The 24,149-nt window shown below is 47.3% G+C and overlaps 1 protein-coding gene across 6 annotated transcripts in view; it reads left to right on the top strand.

Annotated features, from left to right (window-relative positions):
- Nucleotides 1-9,220: 9,220 nt before the first annotated feature.
- The window catches only part of ergic3 (ERGIC and golgi 3), a 55,413-nt gene continuing 40,484 nt past the window's right edge, over nt 9,221-24,149 (top strand). For 5 of the 6 annotated variants that reach the window (XM_041204584.1, XM_041204582.1, XM_041204583.1 and 2 more), the window contains exons 1-2: nt 9,221-9,323; nt 23,541-23,611. In XM_041204584.1, the coding sequence (XP_041060518.1) occupies nt 9,236-9,323; nt 23,541-23,611 (159 nt within the window). In that variant the 5' untranslated portion in view covers nt 9,221-9,235. The remainder of the gene's footprint in view (nt 9,324-23,540; nt 23,612-24,149) is intronic. The other variant, XM_041204586.1, reaches the window with a different exon arrangement.

Raw genomic sequence — 24,149 nt, 5'->3', positions numbered from 1 at the left:
TCCATGACTATGGTTCTATCCATGACTATGACACTATCCATGACTATGGTTCTATCCATGAATATGACACTATCCATGATTATGGTTCTATCCATGACTATGACACTATCCATGACTATGGTTCTATCCATGACTGACACTATCCATGACTATGGTTCTATCCATGAATATGACACTATCCATGATTATGGTTCTATCCATGACTATGACACTATCCATGACTATGGTTCTATCCATGACTATGGTTCTATCCATGAATATGACACTATCCATGACTATGACACTATCCATGACTATGGTTCTATCATGAATATGACACTATCCATGACTATGACACTATCCATGACTATGGTTCTATCCATGACTATGACACTATCCATGAATATGACACTATCCATGACTATGGTTCTATCCATGACTATGGTTCTATCCATGAATATGACACTATCCATGACTATGACACTATCCATGACTATGACACTATCAATGAATATGACACTATCCATGACTATGGTTCTATCCATGACTATGGTTCTATCCATGACTATGGTTCTATCCATGACTATGACACTATCCATGACTATGACACTATCCATGACTATGACACTATCCATGAATATGACACTATCCATGACTATGGTTCTATCCATGACTATGGTTCTATCCATGAATATGACACTATCCATGACTATGGTTCTATCCATGACTATGACACTATCCATGATTATGGTTCTATCCATGACTATGACACTATCCATGACTATGGTTCTATCCATGACTATGACACTATCCATGAATATGGTTCTATCCATGAATATGACACTATCCATGACTATGGTTCTATCCATGACTATGACACTATCCATGACTATGGTTCTATCCATGACTATGACACTATCCATGAATATGGTTCTATCCATGACTATGACACTATCCATGACTATGGTTCTATCCATGACTATGACACTATCCATGAATATGACACTATCCATGACTATGGTTCTATCCATGACTATGACACTATCCATGACTATGACACTATCCATGAATATGACACTATCCATGACTATGGTTCTATCCATGACTATGACACTATCCATGACTATGACACTATCCATGAATATGACACTATCCATGACTATGGTTCTATCCATGACTATGACACTATCCATGACTATGACACTATCCATGACTATGATACTATCCATGAATATGACACTATCCATGACTATGGTTCTATCCATGACTATGACACTATCCATGACTATGACACTATCCATGAGTATGACACTATCCATGAATATGACACTATCCATAACTATGGTTCTATCCATGACTATGACACTATCCATGACTATGACACTATCCATGACTATGACACTATCCATGACTATGGTTCTATCCATGACTATGACACTATCCATGACTATGACACTATCCATGACTATGACACTATCCATGAATATGACACTATCCATGACTATGGTTCTATCCATGACTATGGTTCTATCCATGACTATGACACTATCCATGACTATGGTTCTATCCATGACTATGACACTATCCATGAATATGACACTATCCATGACTATGGTTCTATCCATGACTATGACACTATCCATGACTATGACACTATCCATGAATATGACACTATCCATGACTATGGTTCTATCCATGACTATGACACTATCCATGAATATGACACTATCCATGAATATGACACTATCCATGACTATGGTTCTATCCATGACTATGACACTATCAATGAATATGACACTATCCATGAATATGACACTATCCATGAATATGACACTATCCATGACTATGGTTCTATCCATGACTATGACACTATCCATGACTATGACACTATCCATGAATATGACACTATCCATGACTATGACACTATCCATGATTATGACACTATCCATGACTATGACACTATCCATGACTATGGTTCTATCCATGACTATGACACTATCCATGAATATGACACTATCCATGAATATGACACTATCCATGACTATGACACTATCCATGACTATGACACTATCCATGAATATGACACTATCCATGACTATGGTTCTATCCATGACTATGACACTATCCATGAATATGACACTATCCATGAATATGACACTATCCATGACTATGGTTCTATCCATGACTATGACACTATCCATGAATATGACACTATCCATGAATATGACACTATCCATGACTATGGTTCTATCCATGACTATGACACTATCCATGACTATGACACTATCCATGAATATGACACTATCCATGACTATGGTTCTATCCATGACTATGACACTATCCATGACTATGACACTATCCATGACTATGACACTATCCATGAATATGACACTATCATGAATATGACACTATCCATGACTATGGTTCTATCCATGACTATGACACTATCCATGACTATGACACTATCCATGATTATGGTTCTATCCATGACTATGACACTATCCATGACTATGACACTATCCATGACTATGGTTCTATCCATGACTATGACACTATCCATGACTATGACACTATCCATGAATATGACACTATCCATGAATATGACACTATCCATGACTATGGTTGTATCCATGACTATGACACTATCCATGACTATGACACTATCCATGAATATGACACTATCCATGACTATGGTTCTATCCATGACTATGGTTCTATCCATGACTATGACACTATCCATGACTATGACACTATCCATGAATATGACACTATCCATGACTATGGTTCTATCCATGACTATGGTTCTATCCATGAATATGACACTATCCATGTCTATGGTTCTATCCATGACTATGACACTATCCATGACTATGGTTCTATCCATGAATATGACACTATCCATGATTATGGTTCTATCCATGACTATGACACTATCCATGACTATGGTTCTATCCATGAATATGACACTATCCATGATTATGGTTCTATCCATGACTATGACACTATCCATGACTATGGTTCTATCCATGACTATGACACTATCCATGACTATGGTTCTATCCATGAATATGACACTATCCATGATTATGGTTCTATCCATGACTATGACACTATCCATGACCATGGTTCTATCCATGAATATGACACTATCCATGATTATGGTTCTATCCATGACTATGACACTATCCATGACTATGGGTTCTATCCATGACTATGACACTATCCATGACTATGGTTCTATCCATGAATATGACACTCTCCATGAATATGACACTATCCATGAATATGACACTATCCATGACTATGGTTCTATCCATGACTATGACACTATCCATGAATATGACACTATCCATGAATATGACACTATCCATGACTATGGTTCTATCCATGACTATGATACTATCCATGACTATGACACTATCCATGAATATGACACTATCCATGAATATGACACTATCCATGATAATGGTTCTATCCATGACTATGACACTATCCATGACTATGACACTATCCATGACTATGACACTATCCATGAATATGACACTATCCATGAATATGACACTATCCATGACTATGGTTCTATCCATGACTATGACACTATCCATGACTATGACACTATCCATGACTATGACACTATCCATGACTATGGTTCTATCCATGACTATGACACTATCCATGACTATGACACTATCCATGACTATGGTTCTATCCATGACTATGACACTATCCATGACTATGACACTATCCAATGACTATGACACTATCCATGACTATGACACTATCCATGAATATGACACTATCCATGACTATGGTTCTATCCATGACTATGGTTCTATCCATGAATATGACACTATCCATGACTATGACACTATCCATGACTATGACACTATCCATGACTATGACACTATCCATGAATATGACACTATCCATGACTATGTTTCTATCCATGACTATGGTTCTATCCATGACTATGGTTCTATCCATGACTATGACACTATCCATGACTATCACACTATCCATGACTATGACACTATCCATGAATATGACACTATCCATGACTATGGTTCTATCCATGACTATGGTTCTATCCAAGAATATGACACTATCCATGACTATGGTTCTATCCATGACTATGACACTATCCATGATTATGGTTCTATCCATGACTATGACACTATCCATGACTATGTTTCTATCCATGTCTATGACACTATCCATGACTATGGTTCTATCCATGAATATGACACTATCCATGACTATGGTTCTATCCATGACTATGACACTATCCATGACTATGGTTCTATCCATGACTATGACACTATCCATGACTATGGTTCTATCCATGAATATGACACTATCCATGACTGTGGTTCTATCCATGACTATGACACTATCCATGACTATGGTTCTATCCATGACTATGACACTATCCATGACTATGGTTCTATCCATGACTATGACACTATCCATGACTATGGTTCTATCCATGAATATGACACTATCCATGACTATGGTTCTATCCATGACTATGACACTATCCATGACTATGGTTCTATCCATGACTATGACACTATCCATGACTATGGTTCTATCCATGACTATGACACTATCCATGAATATGACACTATCCATGACTATGACACTATCCATGACTATGGTTCTCTCCATGACTATGACACTATCCATGACTATGGTTCTATCCATGACTATGACACTATCCATGACTATGGTTCTATCCATGAATATGACACTATCCATGACTATGGTTCTATCCATGACTATGACACTATCCATGACTATGGTTCTATCCATGACTATGACACTATCCATGACTATGGTTCTATCCATGACTATGACACTATCCATGACTATGGTTCTATCCATGAATATGACACTATCCATGACTATGGTTCTATCCATGACTATGACACTATCCATGACTATGGTTCTATCCATGACTATGACACTATCCATGACTATGGTTCTATCCATGACTATGACACTATCCATGAATATGACACTATCCATGACTATGACACTATCCATGACTATGACACTAACCATGACTATGACACTATCCATGACTATGACACTATCCATGACTATGACACTAACCATGACTATGACACTCTCCATGACTATGACACTATCCATGACTATGACACTAACCATGAATATGACACTATCCATGACTATGACACTATCCATGACTATGACACTAACCATGACTATGACACTATCCATGACTATGACACTAACCATGAATATGACACTATCCATGACTATGACACTAACCATGACTATGACACTATCCATGACTATGACACTATCCATGACTATGACACTAACCATGAATATGACACTATCCATGACTATGGTTCTATCCATGACTATGGTTCTATCCATGACTATGACACTATCCATGACTATGACACTAACCATGAATATGACACTAACCATGAATATGACACTATCCATGACTATCACACTATCCATGACTATGACACTAACCATGACTATGACACTATCCATGACTATGACACTAACCATGAATATGACACTATCCATGACTATGACACTATCCATGACTATGACACTAACCATGACTATGACACTATCCATGACTATGACACTATCCATGACTATGACCCTATCCATGACTATGGTTCTATCCATGACTATGACACTATCCATGACTATGACACTATCCATGACTATGACACTATCCATGACTATGACACTATCCATGACTATGGTTCTATCCATGACTATGACACTATCCATGAATATGACACTATCCATGACTATGACACTATCCATGACTATGGTTCTATCCATGACTATGACACTATCCATGACTATGACACTAACCATGACTATGACACTATCCATGACTATGACACTAACCATGACTATGGTTCTATCCATGACTATGACACTATCCATGACTATGACACTAACCATGACTATGACACTATCCATGAATATGACACTATCCATGACTATGACACTATCCATGACTATGGTTCTATCCATGACTATGACACTATCCATGACTATGACACTATCCATGACTATGACACTAACCATGACTATGACACTATCCATGACTATGACACTAACCATGACTATGACACTATCCATGACTATGACACTAACCATGACTATGACACTATCCATGACTATGACACTATCCATGATTATGGTTCTATCCATGACTATGACACTATCCATGACTATGACACTATCCATGACTATGGTTCTATCCATGACTATGACACTATCCATGACTATGACACTATCCATGATTATGGTTCTATCCATGACTATGACACTATCCATGAATATGACACTATCCATGAATATGACACTATCCATGAATATGACACTATCCATGACTATGGTTCTATCCATGACTATGACACTATCCATGACTATGACACTATCCATGAATATGACACTATCCATGAATATGACACTATCCATGAATATGACACTATCCATGACTATGGTTCTATCCATGACTATGACACTATCCATGACTATGACACTATCCATGACTATGACACTATCCATGAATATGACACTATCCATGAATATGACACTATCCATGACTATGGTTCTATCCATGACTATGACACTATCCATGATTATGGTTCTATCCATGACTATGACACTATCCATGACTATGACACTATCCATGACTATGGTTCTATCCATGACTATGACACTATCCATGACTATGACACTATCCATGATTATGGTTCTATCCATGACTATGACACTATCCATGAATATGACACTATCCATGAATATGACACTATCCATGAATATGACACTATCCATGACTATGGTTCTATCCATGACTATGACACTATCCATGACTATGACACTATCCATGACTATGACACTATCCATGAATATGACACTATCCATGAATATGACACTATCCATGACTATGGTTCTATCCATGACTATGACACTATCCATGATTATGGTTCTATCCATGACTATGACACTATCCATGACTATGACACTATCCATGACTATGGTTCTATCCATGACTATGACACTATCCATGATTATGGTTCTATCCATGACTATGACACTATCCATGAATATGACACTATCCATGAATATGACACTATCCATGAATATGACACTATCCATGACTATGGTTCTATCCATGACTATGACACTATCCATGACTATGACACTATCCATGACTATGACACTATCCATGAATATGACACTATCCATGAATATGACACTATCCATGACTATGGTTCTATCCATGAATATGACACTATCCATGACTATGGTTCTATCCATGAATATGACACTATCCATGACTATGGTTCTATCCATGAATATGACACTATCCATGAATATGACACTATCCATGACTATGGTTCTATCCATGACTATGACACTATCCATGACTATGACACTATCCATGAATATGACACTATCCATGACTATGGTTCTATCCATGACTATGACACTATCCATGAATATGACACTATCCATGACTATGGTTCTATCCATGAATATGACACTATCCATGACTATGGTTCTATCCATGAATATGACACTATCCATGACTATGGTTCTATCCATGAATATGACACTATCCATGAATATGACACTATCCATGACTATGGTTCTATCCATGACTATGACACTATCCATGACTATGACACTATCCATGAATATGACACTATCCATGACTATGGTTCTATCCATGACTATGACACTATCCATGAATAAGACACTATCCATGACTATGGTTCTATCCATGACTATGACACTATCCATGAATATGACACTATCCATGACTATGGTTCTATCCATGACTATGACACTATCCATGAATATGACACTATCCATGACTATGGTTCTATCCATGACTATGACACTATCCATGACTATGACACTATCCATGAATATGACACTATCCATGACTATGGTTCTATCCATGACTATGACACTATCCATGAATATGACACTATCCATGACTATGGTTCTATCCATGACTATGACACTATCCATGAATATGACACTATCCATGACTATGGTTCTATCCATGACTATGGTTCTATCCATGACTATGACACTATCCATGAATATGACACTATCCATGACTATGGTTCTATCCATGACTATGACACTATCCATGAATATGACACTATCCATGACTATGGTTCTATCCATGACTATGACACTATCCATGACTATGGTTCTATCCATGACTATGACACTATCCATGACTATGACACTATCCATGACTATGACACTATCCATGACTATGGCTCTATCCATGACTATGACACTATCCATGAATATGACACTATCCATGACTATGGTTCTATCCATGACTATGGTTCTATCCATGACTATGACACTATCCATGAATATGACACTATCCATGACTATGGTTCTATCCATGACTATGACACTATCCATGAATATGACACTATCCATGACTATGGTTCTATCCATGACTATGACACTATCCATGACTATGGTTCTATCCATGACTATGACACTATCCATGACTATGACACTATCCATGACTATGACACTATCCATGACTATGACACTATCCATGAATATGACACTATCCATGACTATGGTTCTATCCATGACTATGACACTATCCATGACTATGGTTCTATCCATGACTATGACACTATCCATGACTATGACACTATCCATGACTATGACACTATCCATGACTATGACACTATCCATGACTATGACACTATCCATGAATATGACACTATCCATGACTATGGTTCTATCCATGACTATGACACTATCCATGACTATGACACTATCCATGACTATGACACTATCCATGACTATGACACTATCCATGAATATGACACTATCCATGACTATGGTTCTATCCATGACTATGACACTATCCATGACTATGGTTCTATCCATGACTATGACACTATCCATGACTATGACACTATCCATGACTATGGTTCTATCCATGACTATGACACTATCCATGACTATGACACTATCCATGACTATGACTATGTCCATGACTATGGCTCAATCTATGACAAAATTTGACTCTATGACACTGACCAGCCGACAATCCAGCCCCGCCCCCTTTTTCCTCAGGCCCCGCCCCCTTTGCTGCCCCTGCAGAGGCAGTCATGCGTCGCTACGGGATTTCCAGCCAATGGGAGGGGACGTTGAGCTCCCGGAAGTTCATGATTCTGTTTCCGGGTGAAGTATGGAGGTTGTGAACAGGCTGAGGCGGTTCGATGCCTACCCGAAAACTCTGGAGGATTTCCGAGTGAAAACAGGGGCCGGAGCTCTGGGTAAGAGAGAGAGAGAGAGAGAGAGAGAATGGGGCAGAGAGAGAGAGAGAGAGAATGGGGCAGAGAGAGAGAGAGAGAGAATGGGGCAGAGAGAGAGAGAGAGAGAATGGGGCAGAGAGAGAGAGAGAGAGAATGGGGCTGAGAGAGAGAGAGAGAATGGGGCAGAGAGAGAGAGAGAGAATGGGGCAGAGAGAGAGAGAGAGAATGGGGCAGAGAGAGAGAGAGAGAATGGGGCAGAGAGAGAGAGAGAGAATGGGGCAGAGAGAGAGAGAGAGAATGGGGCAGAGAGAGAGAGAGAGAGAATGGGGCAGAGAGAGAGAGAGAATGGGGCAGAGAGAGAGCGAGAGAATGGGGCAGAGAGAGAGAGAGAGAATGGGGCAGAGAGAGAGAGAGAGAATGGGGCAGAGAGAGAGAGAGAATGGGGCAGAGAGAGAGAGAGAGAATGGGGCAGAGAGAGAGCGAGAGAATGGGGCAGAGAGAGAGAGAGAGAATGGGGCAGAGAGAGAGAGAGAGAATGGGGCAGAGAGAGAGAGAGAGAATGGGGCAGAGAGAGAGAGAGAGAATGGGGCAGAGAGAGAGAGAGAGAATGGGGCAGAGAGAGAGAGAGAATGGGACAGAGAGAGAGAGAGAGAGAGAGAATGGGACAGAGAGAGAGAGAGAGAGAATGGGGCACAGAGAGAGAGAGAGAGAGAGAATGGGGCACAGAGAGAGAGAGAGAGAGAGAATGGGGGAGAGAGAGAGAGAGAGAATGGGGCAGAGAGAGAGAGAGAGAATGGGGCAGAGAGAGAGAGAGAGAGAATGGGGCAGAGAGAGAGAGAGAGAGAATGGGGCAGAGAGAGAGAGAGAGAATGGGGCAGAGAGAGAGAGAGAGAATGGGGGAGAGAGAGAGAGAGAGAATGGGGCAGAGAGAGAGAGAGAGAATGGGGCAGAGAGAGAGAGAGAGAGAATGGGGCAGAGAGAGAGAGAGAGAGAATGGGGCAGAGAGAGAGAGAGAGAATGGGGCAGAGAGAGAGAGAGAGAGAATGGGGCAGAGAGAGAGAGAGAGAATGGGGCAGAGAGAGAGAGAGAGAATGGGGCAGAGAGAGAGAGAGAATGGGGCAGAGAGAGAGAGAGAGAATGGGGCAGAGAGAGAGAGAGAGAATGGGGCTGAGAGAGAGAGAGAGAATGGGGCAGAGAGAGAGAGAGAATGGGGCAGAGAGAGAGAGAGAGAATGGGGCAGAGAGAGAGAGAGAGAATGGGGCAGAGAGAGAGAGAGAGAATGGGGCTGAGAGAGAGAGAGAGAGAGAATGGGGCAGAGAGAGAGAGAGAGAATGGGGCAGAGAGAGAGAGAGAGAATGGGGCAGAGAGAGAGAGAGAGAGAATGGGGCAGAGAGAGAGAGAGAGAATGGGGCAGAGAGAGAGAGAGAGAATGGGGCAGAGAGAGAGAGAGAGAATGGGGCAGAGAGAGAGAGAGAGAATGGGGCAGAGAGAGAGAGAGAGAATGGGGCAGAGAGAGAGAGAGAGAATGGGGCAGAGAGAGAGAGAGAGAATGGGGCAGAGAGAGAGAGAGAGAATGGGGCAGAGAGAGAGAGAGAGAATGGGGCAGAGAGAGAGAGAGAGAATGGGGCAGAGAGAGAGAGAGAGAGAATGGGGCAGAGAGAGAGAGAGAGAGAATGGGGCAGAGAGAGAGAGAGAGAATGGGGGAGAGAGAGAGAGAGAGAATGGGGCAGAGAGAGAGAGAGAGAATGGGGCAGAGAGAGAGAGAGAGAATGGGGCAGAGAGAGAGAGAGAGAGAATGGGGCAGAGAGAGAGAGAGAGAGAATGGGGCAGAGAGAGAGAGAGAGAAATGGGGCAGAGAGAGAGAGAGAGAATGGGGGAGAGAGAGAGAGAGAGAATGGGGCAGAGAGAGAGAGAGAGAATGGGGCAGAGAGAGAGAGAGAGAGAATGGGGCAGAGAGAGAGAGAGAGAGAATGGGGCAGAGAGAGAGAGAGAGAATGGGGCAGAGAGAGAGAGAGAATGGGGCAGAGAGAGAGAGAGAGAATGGGGCAGAGAGAGAGAGAGAATGGGGCAGAGAGAGAGAGAGAGAATGGGGCAGAGAGAGAGAGAGAGAATGGGGCTGAGAGAGAGAGAGAGAATGGGGCAGAGAGAGAGAGAGAATGGGGCAGAGAGAGAGAGAGAGAATGGGGCAGAGAGAGAGAGAGAGAATGGGGCAGAGAGAGAGAGAGAGAATGGGGCTGAGAGAGAGAGAGAGAGAGAATGGGGCAGAGAGAGAGAGAGAGAATGGGGCAGAGAGAGAGAGAGAGAATGGGGCAGAGAGAGAGAGAGAGAATGGGGCAGAGAGAGAGAGAGAGAGAATGGGGCAGAGAGAGAGAGAGAGAATGGGGCAGAGAGAGAGAGAGAGAATGGGGCAGAGAGAGAGAGAGAGAATGGGGCAGAGAGAGAGAGAGAGAATGGGGCTGAGAGAGAGAGAGAGAATGGGGCTGAGAGAGAGAGAGAGAATGGGACAGAGAGAGAGAGAGAGAGAGAATGGGGCAGAGAGAGAGAGAGAGAGAGAGAATGGGGCAGAGAGAGAGAGAGAGATTGGGGCAGAGAGAGAGAGAGAGAATGGGGCAGAGAGAGAGAGAGAGAATGGGGCAGAGAGTGAGAGAGAGAATGGGGCAGAGAGAGAGAGAGAGAATGGGGCAGAGAGAGAGAGAGAGAATGGGGCAGAGAGAGAGAGAGAGAATGGGGCAGAGAGAGAGAGAGAGAATGGGGCAGAGAGAGAGAGAGAGAATGGGGCAGAGAGAGAGAGAGAGAATGGGGCAGAGAGAGAGCGAGAGAGAATGGGGCAGAGAGAGAGAGAGAGAATGGGGCAGAGAGAGAGAGAGAGAGAATGGGGCAGAGAGAGAGAGAGAGAGAGAATGGGGCTGAGAGAGAGAGAGAGAATGGGGCTGAGAGAGAGAGAGAGAATGGGGCAGAGAGAGAGAGAGAGAATGGGGCAGAGAGAGAGAGAGAGAATGGGGCTGAGAGAGAGAGAGAGAATGGGGCTGAGAGAGAGAGAGAGAATGGGGCTGAGAGAGAGAGAGAGAATGGGGCAGAGAGAGAGAGAGAGAATGGGGGAGAGAGAGAGAGAGAGAATGGGGCAGAGAGAGAGAGAGAGAGAGAATGGGGCAGAGAGAGAGAGAGAGAATGGGGCAGAGAGAGAGAGAGAGAATGGGGCAGAGAGAGAGAGAGAATGGGGCAGAGAGAGAGAGAGAGAATGGGGCAGAGAGAGAGAGAGAGAATGGGGCAGAGAGAGAGAGAGAGAATGGGGCTGAGAGAGAGAGAGGGAATGGGGCAGAGAGAGAGAGAGAGAATGGGGCAGAGAGAGAGAGAGAGAATGGGGCAGAGAGAGAGAGAGAGAATGGGGCAGAGAGAGAGAGAGAGAATGGGGCAGAGAGAGAGAGAGAGAATGGGGCAGAGAGAGAGAGAGAGAATGGGGCAGAGAGAGAGAGAGAGAATGGGGCAGAGAGAGAGAGAGAGAATGGGGCAGAGAGAGAGAGAGAGAATGGGGCAGAGAGAGAGAGAGAGAGAGAGAGAATGGGGCAGAGAGAGAGAGAGAGAGAGAGAGAATGGGGCAGAGAGAGAGAGAGAGAGAATGGGGCAGAGAGAGAGAGAGAGAGAGAATGGGGCAGAGAGAGAGAGAGAGAGAGATTGGGGCAGAGAGAGAGAGAGAGATTGGGGCAGAGAGAGAGAGAGAGATTGGGGCAGAGAGAGAGAGAGAGATTGGGGCAGAGAGAGAGAGAGAGAATGGGGCAGAGAGAGAGAGAGAGAATGGGGCAGAGAGAGAGAGAGAGAATGGGGCAGAGAGAGAGAGAGAGAATGGGGCAGAGAGAGAGAGAGAGAATGGGGCAGAGAGAGAGAGAGAGAATGGGGCAGAGAGAGAGAGAGAGAATGGGGCAGAGAGAGAGCGAGAGAGAATGGGGCAGAGAGAGAGCGAGAGAATGGGGCAGAGAGAGAGATAGAGAGGCTGGGGCAGAGAGAGAGAGATAGAGAGAATGGGGCAGAGAGAGAGAGATAGAGAGAATGGGGCAGAGAGAGAGAGAGAGAATGGGGCAGAGAGAGAGAGAGAGAGAGAATGGGGCAGAGAGAGAGAGAGAGAATGGGGCAGAGAGAGAGAGAGAGAGAGAGAGAGAATGGGGCAGAGAGAGAGAGAGAGAATGGGGCAGAGAGAGAGAGAGAGAGAGAATGGGGCAGAGAGAGAGAGAGAGAGAGAATGGGGCAGAGAGAGAGAGAGAGAGAATGGGGCAGAGAGAGAGAGAGAGAGAATGGGGCAGAGAGAGAGAGAGAGAGAGAATGGGGCAGAGAGAGAGAGAGAGATTGGGGCAGAGAGAGAGAGAGAGAATGGGGCAGAGAGAGAGAGAGAGAGAGAGAGAATGGGGCAGAGAGAGAGAGAGAGAATGGGGCAGAGAGAGAGAGAGAGAATGGGGCAGAGAGAGAGAGAGAGAATGGGGCAGAGAGAGAGAGAGAGAGAGAATGGGGCAGAGAGAGAGAGAGAGAATGGGGCAGAGAGAGAGAGAGAGAGAGAGAGAATGGGGCAGAGAGAGAGAGAGAGAGAATGGGGCAGAGAGAGAGAGAGAGAGAATGGGGCAGAGAGAGAGAGAGAATGGGGCAGAGAGAGAGAGAGAATGGGGCAGAGAGAGAGAGAGAGAGAGAATGGGGCAGAGAGAGAGAGAGAGAGAATGGGGCAGAGAGAGAGAGAGAGAGAGAATGGGGCAGAGAGAGAGAGAGAGAGAGAATGGGGCAGAGAGAGAGAGAGAGAGAGAGATTGGGGCAGAGAGAGAGAGAGAGAATGGGGCAGAGAGAGAGAGAGAGAGAGAGAGAGAGAATGGGGCAGAGAGAGAGAGAGAATGGGGCAGAGAGAGAGAGAGAGAGAGAGAGAGAGAATGGGGCAGAGAGAGAGAGAGAGAATGGGGCAGAGAGAGATAGAGAGAGAGAATGGGGCAGAGAGAGAGAGAATGGGGCTGAGAGAGAGAGAGAGATAGAGAGAATGGGGCAGAGAGAGATAGAGAGAATGGGGCAGAGAGAGAGAGAGACAGAGAATGGGGCAGAGAGAGAGAGAGAGAATGGGGCAGAGAGAGAGAGAGAGAATGGGGCAGAGAGAGAGAGAGAGAATGGGGCAGAGAGAGAGAGAGAGAATGGGGCAGAGAGAGAGAGAGAGAGAGAGAGAATGGGGCAGAGAGAGAGAGAGAGAATGGGGCAGAGAGAGAGAGAGAGAATGGGGCAGAGAGAGAGAGAGAGAATGGGGCAGAGAGAGAGAGAGACAGAGAATGGGGCAGAGAGAGAGAGAGAGAATGGGGCAGAGAGAGATAGAGAGAGAATGGGGCAGAGAGAGAGAGAGAGAGAGAGAATGGGGCAGAGAGAGAGAGAGAGAGAGAATGGGGCAGAGAGAGAGAGAGAGAATGGGGCTGAGAGAGAGAGAGAATGGGGCAGAGAGAGAGAGAGAGAATGGGGCAGAGAGAGAGAGAGAGAGAGAATGGGGCAGAGGGAGAGAGAGAGAATGGGGCAGAGAGAGAGAGAGAGAATGGGGCAGAGAGAGAGAGAGAGAATGGGGCAGAGAGAGAGAGAGAGAATGGGGCAGAGAGAGAGAGAGAATGGGGCAGAGAGAGAGAGAGAGAGAATGGGGCAGAGAGAGAGAGAGAGAGAATGGGGCAGAGAGAGAGAGAGAGAGAGAATGGGGCAGAGAGAGAGAGAGAGAGAATGGGGCAGAGAGAGAGATAGAGAGAATGGGGCAGAGAGAGAGAGAGAGAATGGGGCAGAGAGAGAGAGAGAGAATGGGGCAGAGAGAGAGATAGAGAGAATGGGGCAGAGAGAGAGAGAGAGAATGGGGCAGAGAGAGAGATAGAGAGAATGGGGCAGAGAGAGAGAGAGAGAGAATGGGGCAGAGAGAGAGAGAGAGAGAATGGGGCAGAGAGAGAGAGAGAATGGGGCAGAGAGAGAGAGAGAGAGAATGGGGCAGAGAGAGAGAGAGAGAGAATGGGGCAGAGAGAGAGAGAGAGAGAATGGGGCAGAGAGAGAGAGAGAGAATGGGGCAGAGAGAGAGAGAGAGAATGGGGCAGAGAGAGAAAGAGAGAGAATGGGGCAGAGAGAGAGAGAGAGAGAATGGGGCAGAGAGAGAGAGAGAGAGAATGGGGCAGAGAGAGAGAATGGGGCAGAGAGAGAGAGAGAGAGAATGGGGCAGAGAGAGAGAGAGAGAGAATGGGGCAGAGAGAGAGAGAGAGAGAGAGAATGGGGCAGAGAGAGAGAGAGAGAGAGAAAATGGGGCAGAGAGAGAGAGAATGGGGCAGAGAGAGAGAGAGAATGGGGCAGAGAGAGAGAGAGAATGGGGCAGAGAGAGAGAGAGAATGGGGCAGAGAGAGAGAGAGAATGGGGCAGAGAGAGAGAGAGAGAGAATGGGGCAGAGAGAGAGAGAGAATGGGGCAGAGAGAGAGAGAGAGAGAATGGGGCAGAGAGAGAGAGAGAGAATGGGGCAGAGAGAGAGAGAGAGAATGGGGCAGAGAGAGAGAGAGAGAGAATGGGGCAGAGAGAGAGAGAGAGAATGGGGCAGAGAGAGAGAGAGAGAATGGGGCAGAGAGAGAGAGAGAGAATGGGGCAGAGAGAGAGAGAGAGAATGGGGCAGAGAGAGAGAGAGAGAATGGGGCAGAGAGAGAGAGAGAGAATGGGGCAGAGAGAGAGAGAGAGAGAATGGGGCAGAGAGAGAGAGAGAATGGGGCAGAGAGAGAGAGAGAATGGGGCAGAGAGAGAGAGAGAGAGAGAGAATGGGGCAGAGAGAGAGAGAGAGAGAGAGAATGGGGCAGAGAGAGAGAGAGAGAGAATGGGGCAGAGAGAGAGAGAGAGAGAATGGGGCAGAGAGAGAGAGAGAATGGGGCAGAGAGAGAGAGAGAATGGGGCAGAGAGAGAGAGAGAATGGGGCAGAGAGAGAGAGAGAATGGGGCAGAGAGAGAGAGAGAATGGGGCAGAGAGAGAGAGAGAGAATGGGGCAGAGAGAGAGAGAGAATGGGGCAGAGAGAGAGAGAGAGAATGGGGCAGAGAGAGAGAGAGAGACTGGGGCAGAGAGAGAGAGAGAATGGGGCAGAGAGAGAGAGAGAATGGGGCAGAGAGAGAGAGAGAATGGGGCAGAGGGAGAGAGAGAATGGGGCAGAGAGAGAGAGAGAATGGGGCAGAGAGAGAGAATGGGGCAGAGAGAGAGAGAATGGGGCAGAGAGAGAGAGAATGGGGCAGAGAGAGAGAGAATGGGGCAGAGAGAGAGAGAATGGGGCAGAGAGAGAGAGAGAATGGGGCAGAGAGAGAGAGAGAATGGGGCAGAGAGAGAGAGAGAATGGGGCAGAGAGAGAGAGAGAATGGGGCAGAGAGAGAGAGAGAATGGGGCAGAGAGAGAGAGAGAATGGGGCAGAGAGAGAGAGAGAATGGGGCAGAGAGAGAGAGAGAATGGGGCAGAGAGAGAGAGAGAATGGGGCAGAGAGAGAGAGAGAATGGGGCAGAGAGAGAGAGAGAATGGGGCAGAGAGAGAGAGAGAATGGGGCAGAGAGAGAGAGAGAATGGGGCAGAGAGAGAGAGAGAATGGGGCAGAGAGAGAGAGAGAATGGGGCAGATAGAGAGAGAGAATGGGGCAGAGAGATAGAGAGAGAGAATGGGGCAGAGAGATAGAGAGAGAGAATGGGGCAGAGAGATAGAGAGAGAGAATGGGGCAGAGAGATAGAGAGAGAGAATGGGGCAGAGAGATAGAGAGAGAGAATGGGGCAGAGAGATAGAGAGAGAGAATGGGGCAGAGAGATAGAGAGAGAGAATGGGGCAGAGAGATAGAGAGAGAGAATGGGGCAGAGAGAGAGAGAGAATGGGGCAGAGAGAGAGAGAGAGAGAATGGGGCAGAGAGAGAGAGAGAGAGAATGGGGCAGAGAGAGAGAGAGAGAGAATGGGGCAGAGAGAGAGAGAGAGAGAATGGGGCAGAGAGAGAGAGAGAGAGAATGGGGCAGAGAGAGAGAGAGAGAGAATGGGGCAGAGAGAGAGAGAGAGAGAATGGGGCAGAGAGAGAGAGAGAGAGAATGGGAAAGAGAGAGAGAGAGAGAGAATGGGAAAGAGAGAGAGAGAATGGGAGAGAGAGAGAGAGAGAATGGGAAAGAGAGAGAGAGAGAGAGAATGGGAAAGAGAGAGAGAGAGAGAGAATGGGGCAGAGAGAGAGAGAGAGAGAATGGGGCAGAGAGAGAGAGAGAGAGAATGGGGCAGAGAGAGAGAGAGAGAGAATGGGGCAGAGAGAGAGAGAGAGAGAATGGGGCAGAGAGAGAGAGAGAGAGAGAATGGGGCAGAGAGAGAGAGAGAGAGAATGGGGCAGAGAGAGAGAGAGAGAGAATGGGGCAGAGAGAGAGAGAGAGAGAATGGGGCAGAGAGAGAGAGAGAGAGAATGGGGCAGAGAGAGAGAGAGAATGGGGCAGAGAGAGAGAGAGAATGGGGCAGAGAGAGAGAGAGAATGGGGCAGAGAGAGAGAGAGAATGGGGCAGAGAGAGAGAATGGGGCAGAGAGAGAGAGAGAGAGAATGGGGCAGAGAGAGAGAGAGAGAGAATGGGGCAGAGAGAGAGAGAGAGAGAATGGGGCAGAGAGAGAGAGAGAGAGAGAGAATGGGGCAGAGAGAGAGAGAGAGAGAATGGGGCAGAGAGAGAGAGAGAGAGAATGGGGCAGAGAGAGAGAGAGAGAGAATGGGGCAGAGAGAGAGAGAGAGAATGGGGCAGAGAGAGAGAGAGAGAATGGGGCAGAGAGAGAGAGAGAGAATGGGAAAGAGAGAGAGAGAGAGAATGGGAAAGAGAGAGAGAGAGAGAATGGGAAAGAGAGAGAGAGAGAATGGGACAGAGAGAGAGAGAGAGAGAGAGAATGGGACAGAGAGAGAGAGAGAGAGAATGGGGCACAGAGAGAGAGAGAGAGAGAGAATGGGAAAGAGAGAGAGAGAGAGAGAGAATGGGAAAGAGAGAGAGAGAGAGAATGGGGCAGAGAGAGAGAGAGAGAGAATGGGAAAGAGAGAGAGAGAGAATGGGAAAGAGAGAGAGAGAGAATGGGACAGAGAGAGAGAGAGAGAGAGAGAATGGGACAGAGAGAGAGAGAGAGAGAGAGAATGGGACAGAGAGAGAGAGAGAGAGAATGGGACAGAGAGAGAGAGAGAGAGAATGGGACAGAGAGAGAGAGAGAATGGGGCAGAGAGAGAGAGAGAGAGAGAATGGGGCTGAGAGAGAGAGAGAATGGGGCTGAGAGAGAGAGAGAATGGGGCAGAGAGAGAGAGAGAATGGGGCAGAGAGAGAGAGAGAGAATGGGGCAGAGAGAGAGAGAGAGAATGGGGCAGAGAGAGAGAGAATGGGGCAGAGAGAGAGAGAGAGAGAATGGGGCAGAGAGAGAGAGAGAGAATGGGGCAGAGAGAGAGATAGAGAGAATGGGAAAGGGAGAGAGAGAGAGAATGGGGAAGAGAGAGAGAGAGAGAGAATGGGGCAGAGAGAGAGAGAGAGAGAATGGGGCAGAGAGAGAGAGAGAGAGAATGGGGCAGAGAGAGAGAGAGAGAGAATGGGGCAGAGAGAGAGAGAGAGAGAATGGGGCAGAGAGAGAGAGAGAGAGAATGGGGCAGAGAGAGAGAGAGAGAGAATGGGGCAGAGAGAGAGAGAGAGAGAATGGGGCAGAGAGAGAGAGAGAGAGAATGGGGCAGAGAGAGAGAGAGAGAGAATGGGGCAGAGAGAGAGAGAGAGAGAATGGGGCAGAGAGAGAGAGAGAGAGAATGGGGCAGAGAGAGAGAGAGAGAGAATGGGGCAGAGAGAGAGAGAGAGAGAATGGGGCAGAGAGAGAGAGAGAATGGGGCAGAGAGAGAGAGAGAGAGAATGGGGCAGAGAGAGAGAGAGAATGGGGCAGAGAGAGAGAGAGAATGGGGCAGAGAGAGAGAGAGAGAGAATGGGGCAGAGAGAGAGAGAGAGAGAATGGGGCAGAGAGAGAGAGAGAGAGAATGGGGCAGAGAGAGAGAGAGAGAGAGAGAGAGAATGGGGCAGAGAGAGAGAGAGAGAGAATGGGGCAGAGAGAGAGAGAGAATGGGACAGAGAGAGAGAGAGAATGGGGCAGAGAGAGAGAGAGAGAGAGAATGGGGCTGAGAGAGAGAGAGAATGGGGCAGAGAGAGAGAGAGAGAGAGAATGGGGCTGAGAGAGAGAGAGAATGGGGCTGAGAGAGAGAGAGAATGGGGCAGAGAGAGAGAGAGAGAATGGGGCAGAGAGAGAGAGAATGGGGCAGAGAGAGAGAGAGAGAGAATGGGGCAGAGAGAGAGAGAGAGAATGGGGCAGAGAGAGAGATAGAGAGAATGGGGCAGAGAGAGAGAGAGAGAATGGGGCAGAGAGAGAGAGAGAGAGAATGGGGCAGAGAGAGAGAGAGAGAGAATGGGGCAGAGAGAGAGAGAGAGAGAGTGGGGCAGAGAGAGAGAGAGAGAGAATGGGGCAGAGAGAGAGAGAGAGAGAATGGGGCAGAGAGAGAGAGAGAATGGGGCAGAGAGAGAGAGAGAGAGAATGGGGCAGAGAGAGAGAGAGAGAGAATGGGGCAGAGAGAGAGAGAGAGAGAATGGGGCAGAGAGAGAGAGAGAGAGAATGGGGCAGAGAGAGAGAGAGAGAGAATGGGGCAGAGAGAGAGAGAGAGAGAATGGGGCAGAGAGAGAGAGAGAGAGAATGGGGCAGAGAGAGAGAGAGAGAGAATGGGGCAGAGAGAGAGAGAGAATGGGGCAGAGAGAGAGAGAGAGAGAATGGGGCAGAGAGAGAGAGAGAATGGGGCAGAGAGAGAGAGAGAATGGGGCAGAGAGAGAGAGAGAGAGAATGGGGCAGAGAGAGAGAGAGAGAGAATGTGGCAGAGAGAGAGAGAGAGAGAGAATGGGGCAGAGAGAGAGAGAGAGAGAATGGGGCAGAGAGAGAGAGAGAGAGAGAGAGAGAATGGGGCAGAGAGAGAGAGAGAGAGAATGGGGCAGAGAGAGAGAGAGAATGGGGCAGAGAGAGAGAGAGAATGGGGCAGAGAGAGAGAGAGAATGGGGCAGAGAGAGAGAGAATGGGGCAGAGAGAGAGAGAGAGAATGGGGCAGAGAGAGAGAGAGAATGGGGCAGAGGGAGAGAGAGAATGGGGCAGAGGGAGAGAGAGAATGGGGCAGAGGGAGAGAGAGAATGGGGCAGAGGGAGAGAGAGAATGGGGCAGAGAGAGAGAGAGAATGGGGCAGAGAGAGAGAATGGGGCAGAGAGAGAGAGAATGGGGCAGAGAGAGAGAGAGAATGGGGCAGAGAGAGAGAGAGAATGGGGCAGAGAGAGAGAGAGAATGGGGCAGAGAGAGAGAGAGAATGGGGCAGAGAGAGAGAGAGAATGGGGCAGAGAGAGAGAGAGAATGGGGCAGAGGGAGAGAGAGAATGGGGCAGAGAGAGAGAGAATGGGGCAGAGAGAGAGAGAATGGGGCAGAGAGAGAGAGAGAGAGAGAGAATGGGGCAGAGAGAGAGAGAGAGAGAATGGGGCAGAGAGAGAGAGAGAGAATGGGGCAGAGAGAGAGAGAGAGAATGGGGCAGAGAGATAGAGAGAGAGAATGGGGCAGAGAGATAGAGAGAGAGAATGGGGCAGAGAGATAGAGAGAGAGAATGGGGCAGAGAGATAGAGAGAGAGAATGGGGCAGAGAGATAGAGAGAGAGAATGGGGCAGAGAGATAGAGAGAGAGAATGGGGCAGAGAGATAGAGAGAGAGAATGGGGCAGAGAGATAGAGAGAGAGAATGGGGCAGAGAGATAGAGAGAGAGAATGGGGCAGAGAGATAGAGAGAGAGAATGGGGCAGAGAGAGAGAGAGAATGGGGCAGAGAGATAGAGAGAGAGAATGGGGCAGAGAGAGAGAGAGAGAGAATGGGGCAGAGAGATAGAGAGAGAGAATGGGGCAGAGAGATAGAGAGAGAGAATGGGGCAGAGAGATAGAGAGAGAGAATGGGGCAGAGAGATAGAGAGAGAGAATGGGGCAGAGAGATAGAGAGAGAGAATGGGGCAGAGAGATAGAGAGAGAGAATGGGGCAGAGAGAGAGAGAGAGAGAATGGGGCAGAGAGAGAGAGAGAGAGAATGGGGCAGAGAGAGAGAGAGAGAGAATGGGGCAGAGAGAGAGAGAGAGAGAGTGTGGCAGAGAGAGAGAGAGAGAGAATGGGGCAGAGAGAGAGAGAGAGAGAATGGGGCAGAGAGAGAGAGAGAGAGAATGGGGCAGAGAGAGAGAGAGAGAGAATGGGGCAGAGAGAGAGAGAGAGAGAATGGGGCAGAGAGAGAGAGAGAGAGAGAGAATGGCGCAGAGAGAGAGAGAGAGAATGGGGCAGAGAGAGAGAGAGAGAATGGGGCAGAGAGAGAGAGAGAGAATGGGGCAGAGAGAGAGAGAGAGAATGGGGCAGAGAGAGAGAGAGAGAGAATGGGACAGAGAGAGAGAGAGAGGGAATGGGACAGAGAGAGAGAGAGAGAGAATGGGACAGAGAGAGAGAGAGAGAGAATGGGGCAGAGAGAGAGAGAGAGAGAGAATGGGGCTGAGAGAGAGAGAGAATGGGGCTGAGAGAGAGAGAGAATGGGGCAGAGAGAGAGAGAGAATGGGGCAGAGAGAGAGAGAGAGAATGGGGCAGAGAGTGAGAGAGAGAATGGGGCAGAGAGTGAGAGAGAGAATGGGGCAGAGAGAGAGAGAGAGAATGGGGCAGAGAGAGAGAGAGAGAATGGGGCAGAGAGAGAGCGAGAGAGAATGGGGCAGAGAGAGAGCGAGAGAATGGGGCAGAGAGAGAGATAGAGAGGCTGGGGCAGAGAGAGAGAGATAGAGAGAATGGGGCAGAGAGAGAGAGATAGAGAGAATGGGGCAGAGAGAGAGAGATAGAGAGAATGGGGCAGAGAGAGAGAGATAGAGAGAATGGGGCAGAGAGAGAGAGAGAGATAGAGAGAATGGGGCAGAGAGAGAGAGGGAGATAGAGAGAATGGGGCAGAGAGAGAGAGAGAGATAGAGAGAATGGGGCAGAGAGAGAGAGAGAGAGATAGAGAGAATGGGGCAGAGAGAGAGAGAGAGATAGAGAGAATGGGGCAGAGAGAGAGAGAGAGAGATAGAGAGAATGGGGCAGAGAGAGAGAGAGATAGAGAGAATGGGGCAGAGAGAGAGAGAGAGATAGAGAGAATGGGGCAGAGAGAGAGAGAGAGATAGAGAGAATGGGGCAGAGAGAGATAGAGAGAATGGGGCAGAGAGAGAGAGAGAGATAGAGAGAATGGGGCAGAGAGAGAGAGAGAGAGATAGAGAGAATGGGGCAGAGAGAGAGAGAGAGAGATAGAGAGAATGGGGCAGAGAGAGAGAGAGAGATAGAGAGAATGGGGCAGAGAGAGAGAGAGAGATAGAGAGAATGGGGCAGAGAGAGAGAGAGAGATAGAGAGAATGGGGCAGAGAGAGAGAGAGAGATAGAGAGAATGGGGCAGAGAGAGAGAGAGAGATAGAGAGAATGGGGCAGAGAGAGAGAGAGAGAGATAGAGAGAATGGGGCAGAGAGAGAGAGAGAGAGATAGAGAGAATCGGGCAGAGAGAGAGAGAGATAGAGAGAATGGGGCAGAGAGAGAGAGAGAGATAGAGAGAATGGGGCAGAGAGAGAGAGAGAGAGATAGAGAGAATGGGGCAGAGAGAGAGAGAGAGAGATAGAGAGAATGGGGCAGAGAGAGAGAGAGAGATAGAGAGAATGGGGCAGAGAGAGAGAGAGAGATAGAGAGAATGGGGCAGAGAGAGAGAGAGAGATAGAGAGAATGGGGAAGAGCGAGAGAGAGATAGAGAGAATGGGGCGCAGAGAGAGAGGGAGAGAGTACGGGGCGGCCGGGGGGAGAGAGAATGTGGCGGAGGGAGGTGGCGTGGGGGAGAATGAGGAGGAGGGAGGTGCGAGGGAGAATGTGGAGGAAAGAGGGTGGGAGCCGCGTGCTGGGATGGAGGGAGTGCGCTGTCACAGGGTGAGAGGGAGGGAGAGTGCGAGACAGGCCAAGAGAGTGGCACGGTTGTGGGGGCGGGTTGTGGGGGGGCAAGAGAGAGGGGGGAAGGTGCGGCGGCCACAAATGGGGAGTAGACAAATGGGCGGAGGGGGAGGGATGAATGGGATGGGGAGCAATTGTTGCTGAGAGCTGGGGAGGCAGAGAGAGAATTAGATATAACAGAGTGTCGGTTGTTGGGGTGTTGGTGGCTTCAGCCTGTAATGTGTCTCCCTTTGCTCCCCAGTTACGGTGGTCAGCAGTCTGATTATGTTGCTTCTGTTTTTCTCGGAGCTTCAGTACTACCTCACAAAGGAGGTGAGTGTCACCTGATTGGCAAGGACATAAGAAATAGGGACAGGATAGGACCATTCGGCCCCTTGATCCTGCTCCGCCATTGAATAAGATCATGGCTGATCATCGTATATCGATTTCCCCATTCCCATCTACCCTGATAACCTTAGATTTTTATTAGGCAAGGGAACCAATCTACCTCTGCCTTCAAAATATTCAATGACCCCATCTCCACCACCACCCGAGGCAGAGAATTCCGAAGTGTCTCAACCCTCTGAGAGAAAAAAATTTCTCCTCATCTCTGTCCTAAAAGGGTGACCCCTAATTTTAAAACAGTGCCCCCTAGTTCTGGACTCACCCACAAGAGGAAACATCCTTTCCACATCCACCTTGTCAAGGCCGTTCAGGATCTTGTAAACTTCAATCAAATCACCCCTCACTCTTCTAAACTCCAGTGGAAACAAGCCCAGTCTGTCCAACCTTTCCTCATAAGACAACCCACTCATTCCAGGTATCAATCTAGTAAACCACCTCTGAATGGTCTCCAATACATTTACATCCT

This window comes from Carcharodon carcharias, chromosome 14 (genome assembly GCF_017639515.1).
Source record: "Carcharodon carcharias isolate sCarCar2 chromosome 14, sCarCar2.pri, whole genome shotgun sequence".
Lineage (NCBI taxonomy): Eukaryota > Metazoa > Chordata > Chondrichthyes > Lamniformes > Lamnidae > Carcharodon > Carcharodon carcharias.
This window is presented reverse-complemented; position numbering and strand designations above follow the sequence as displayed.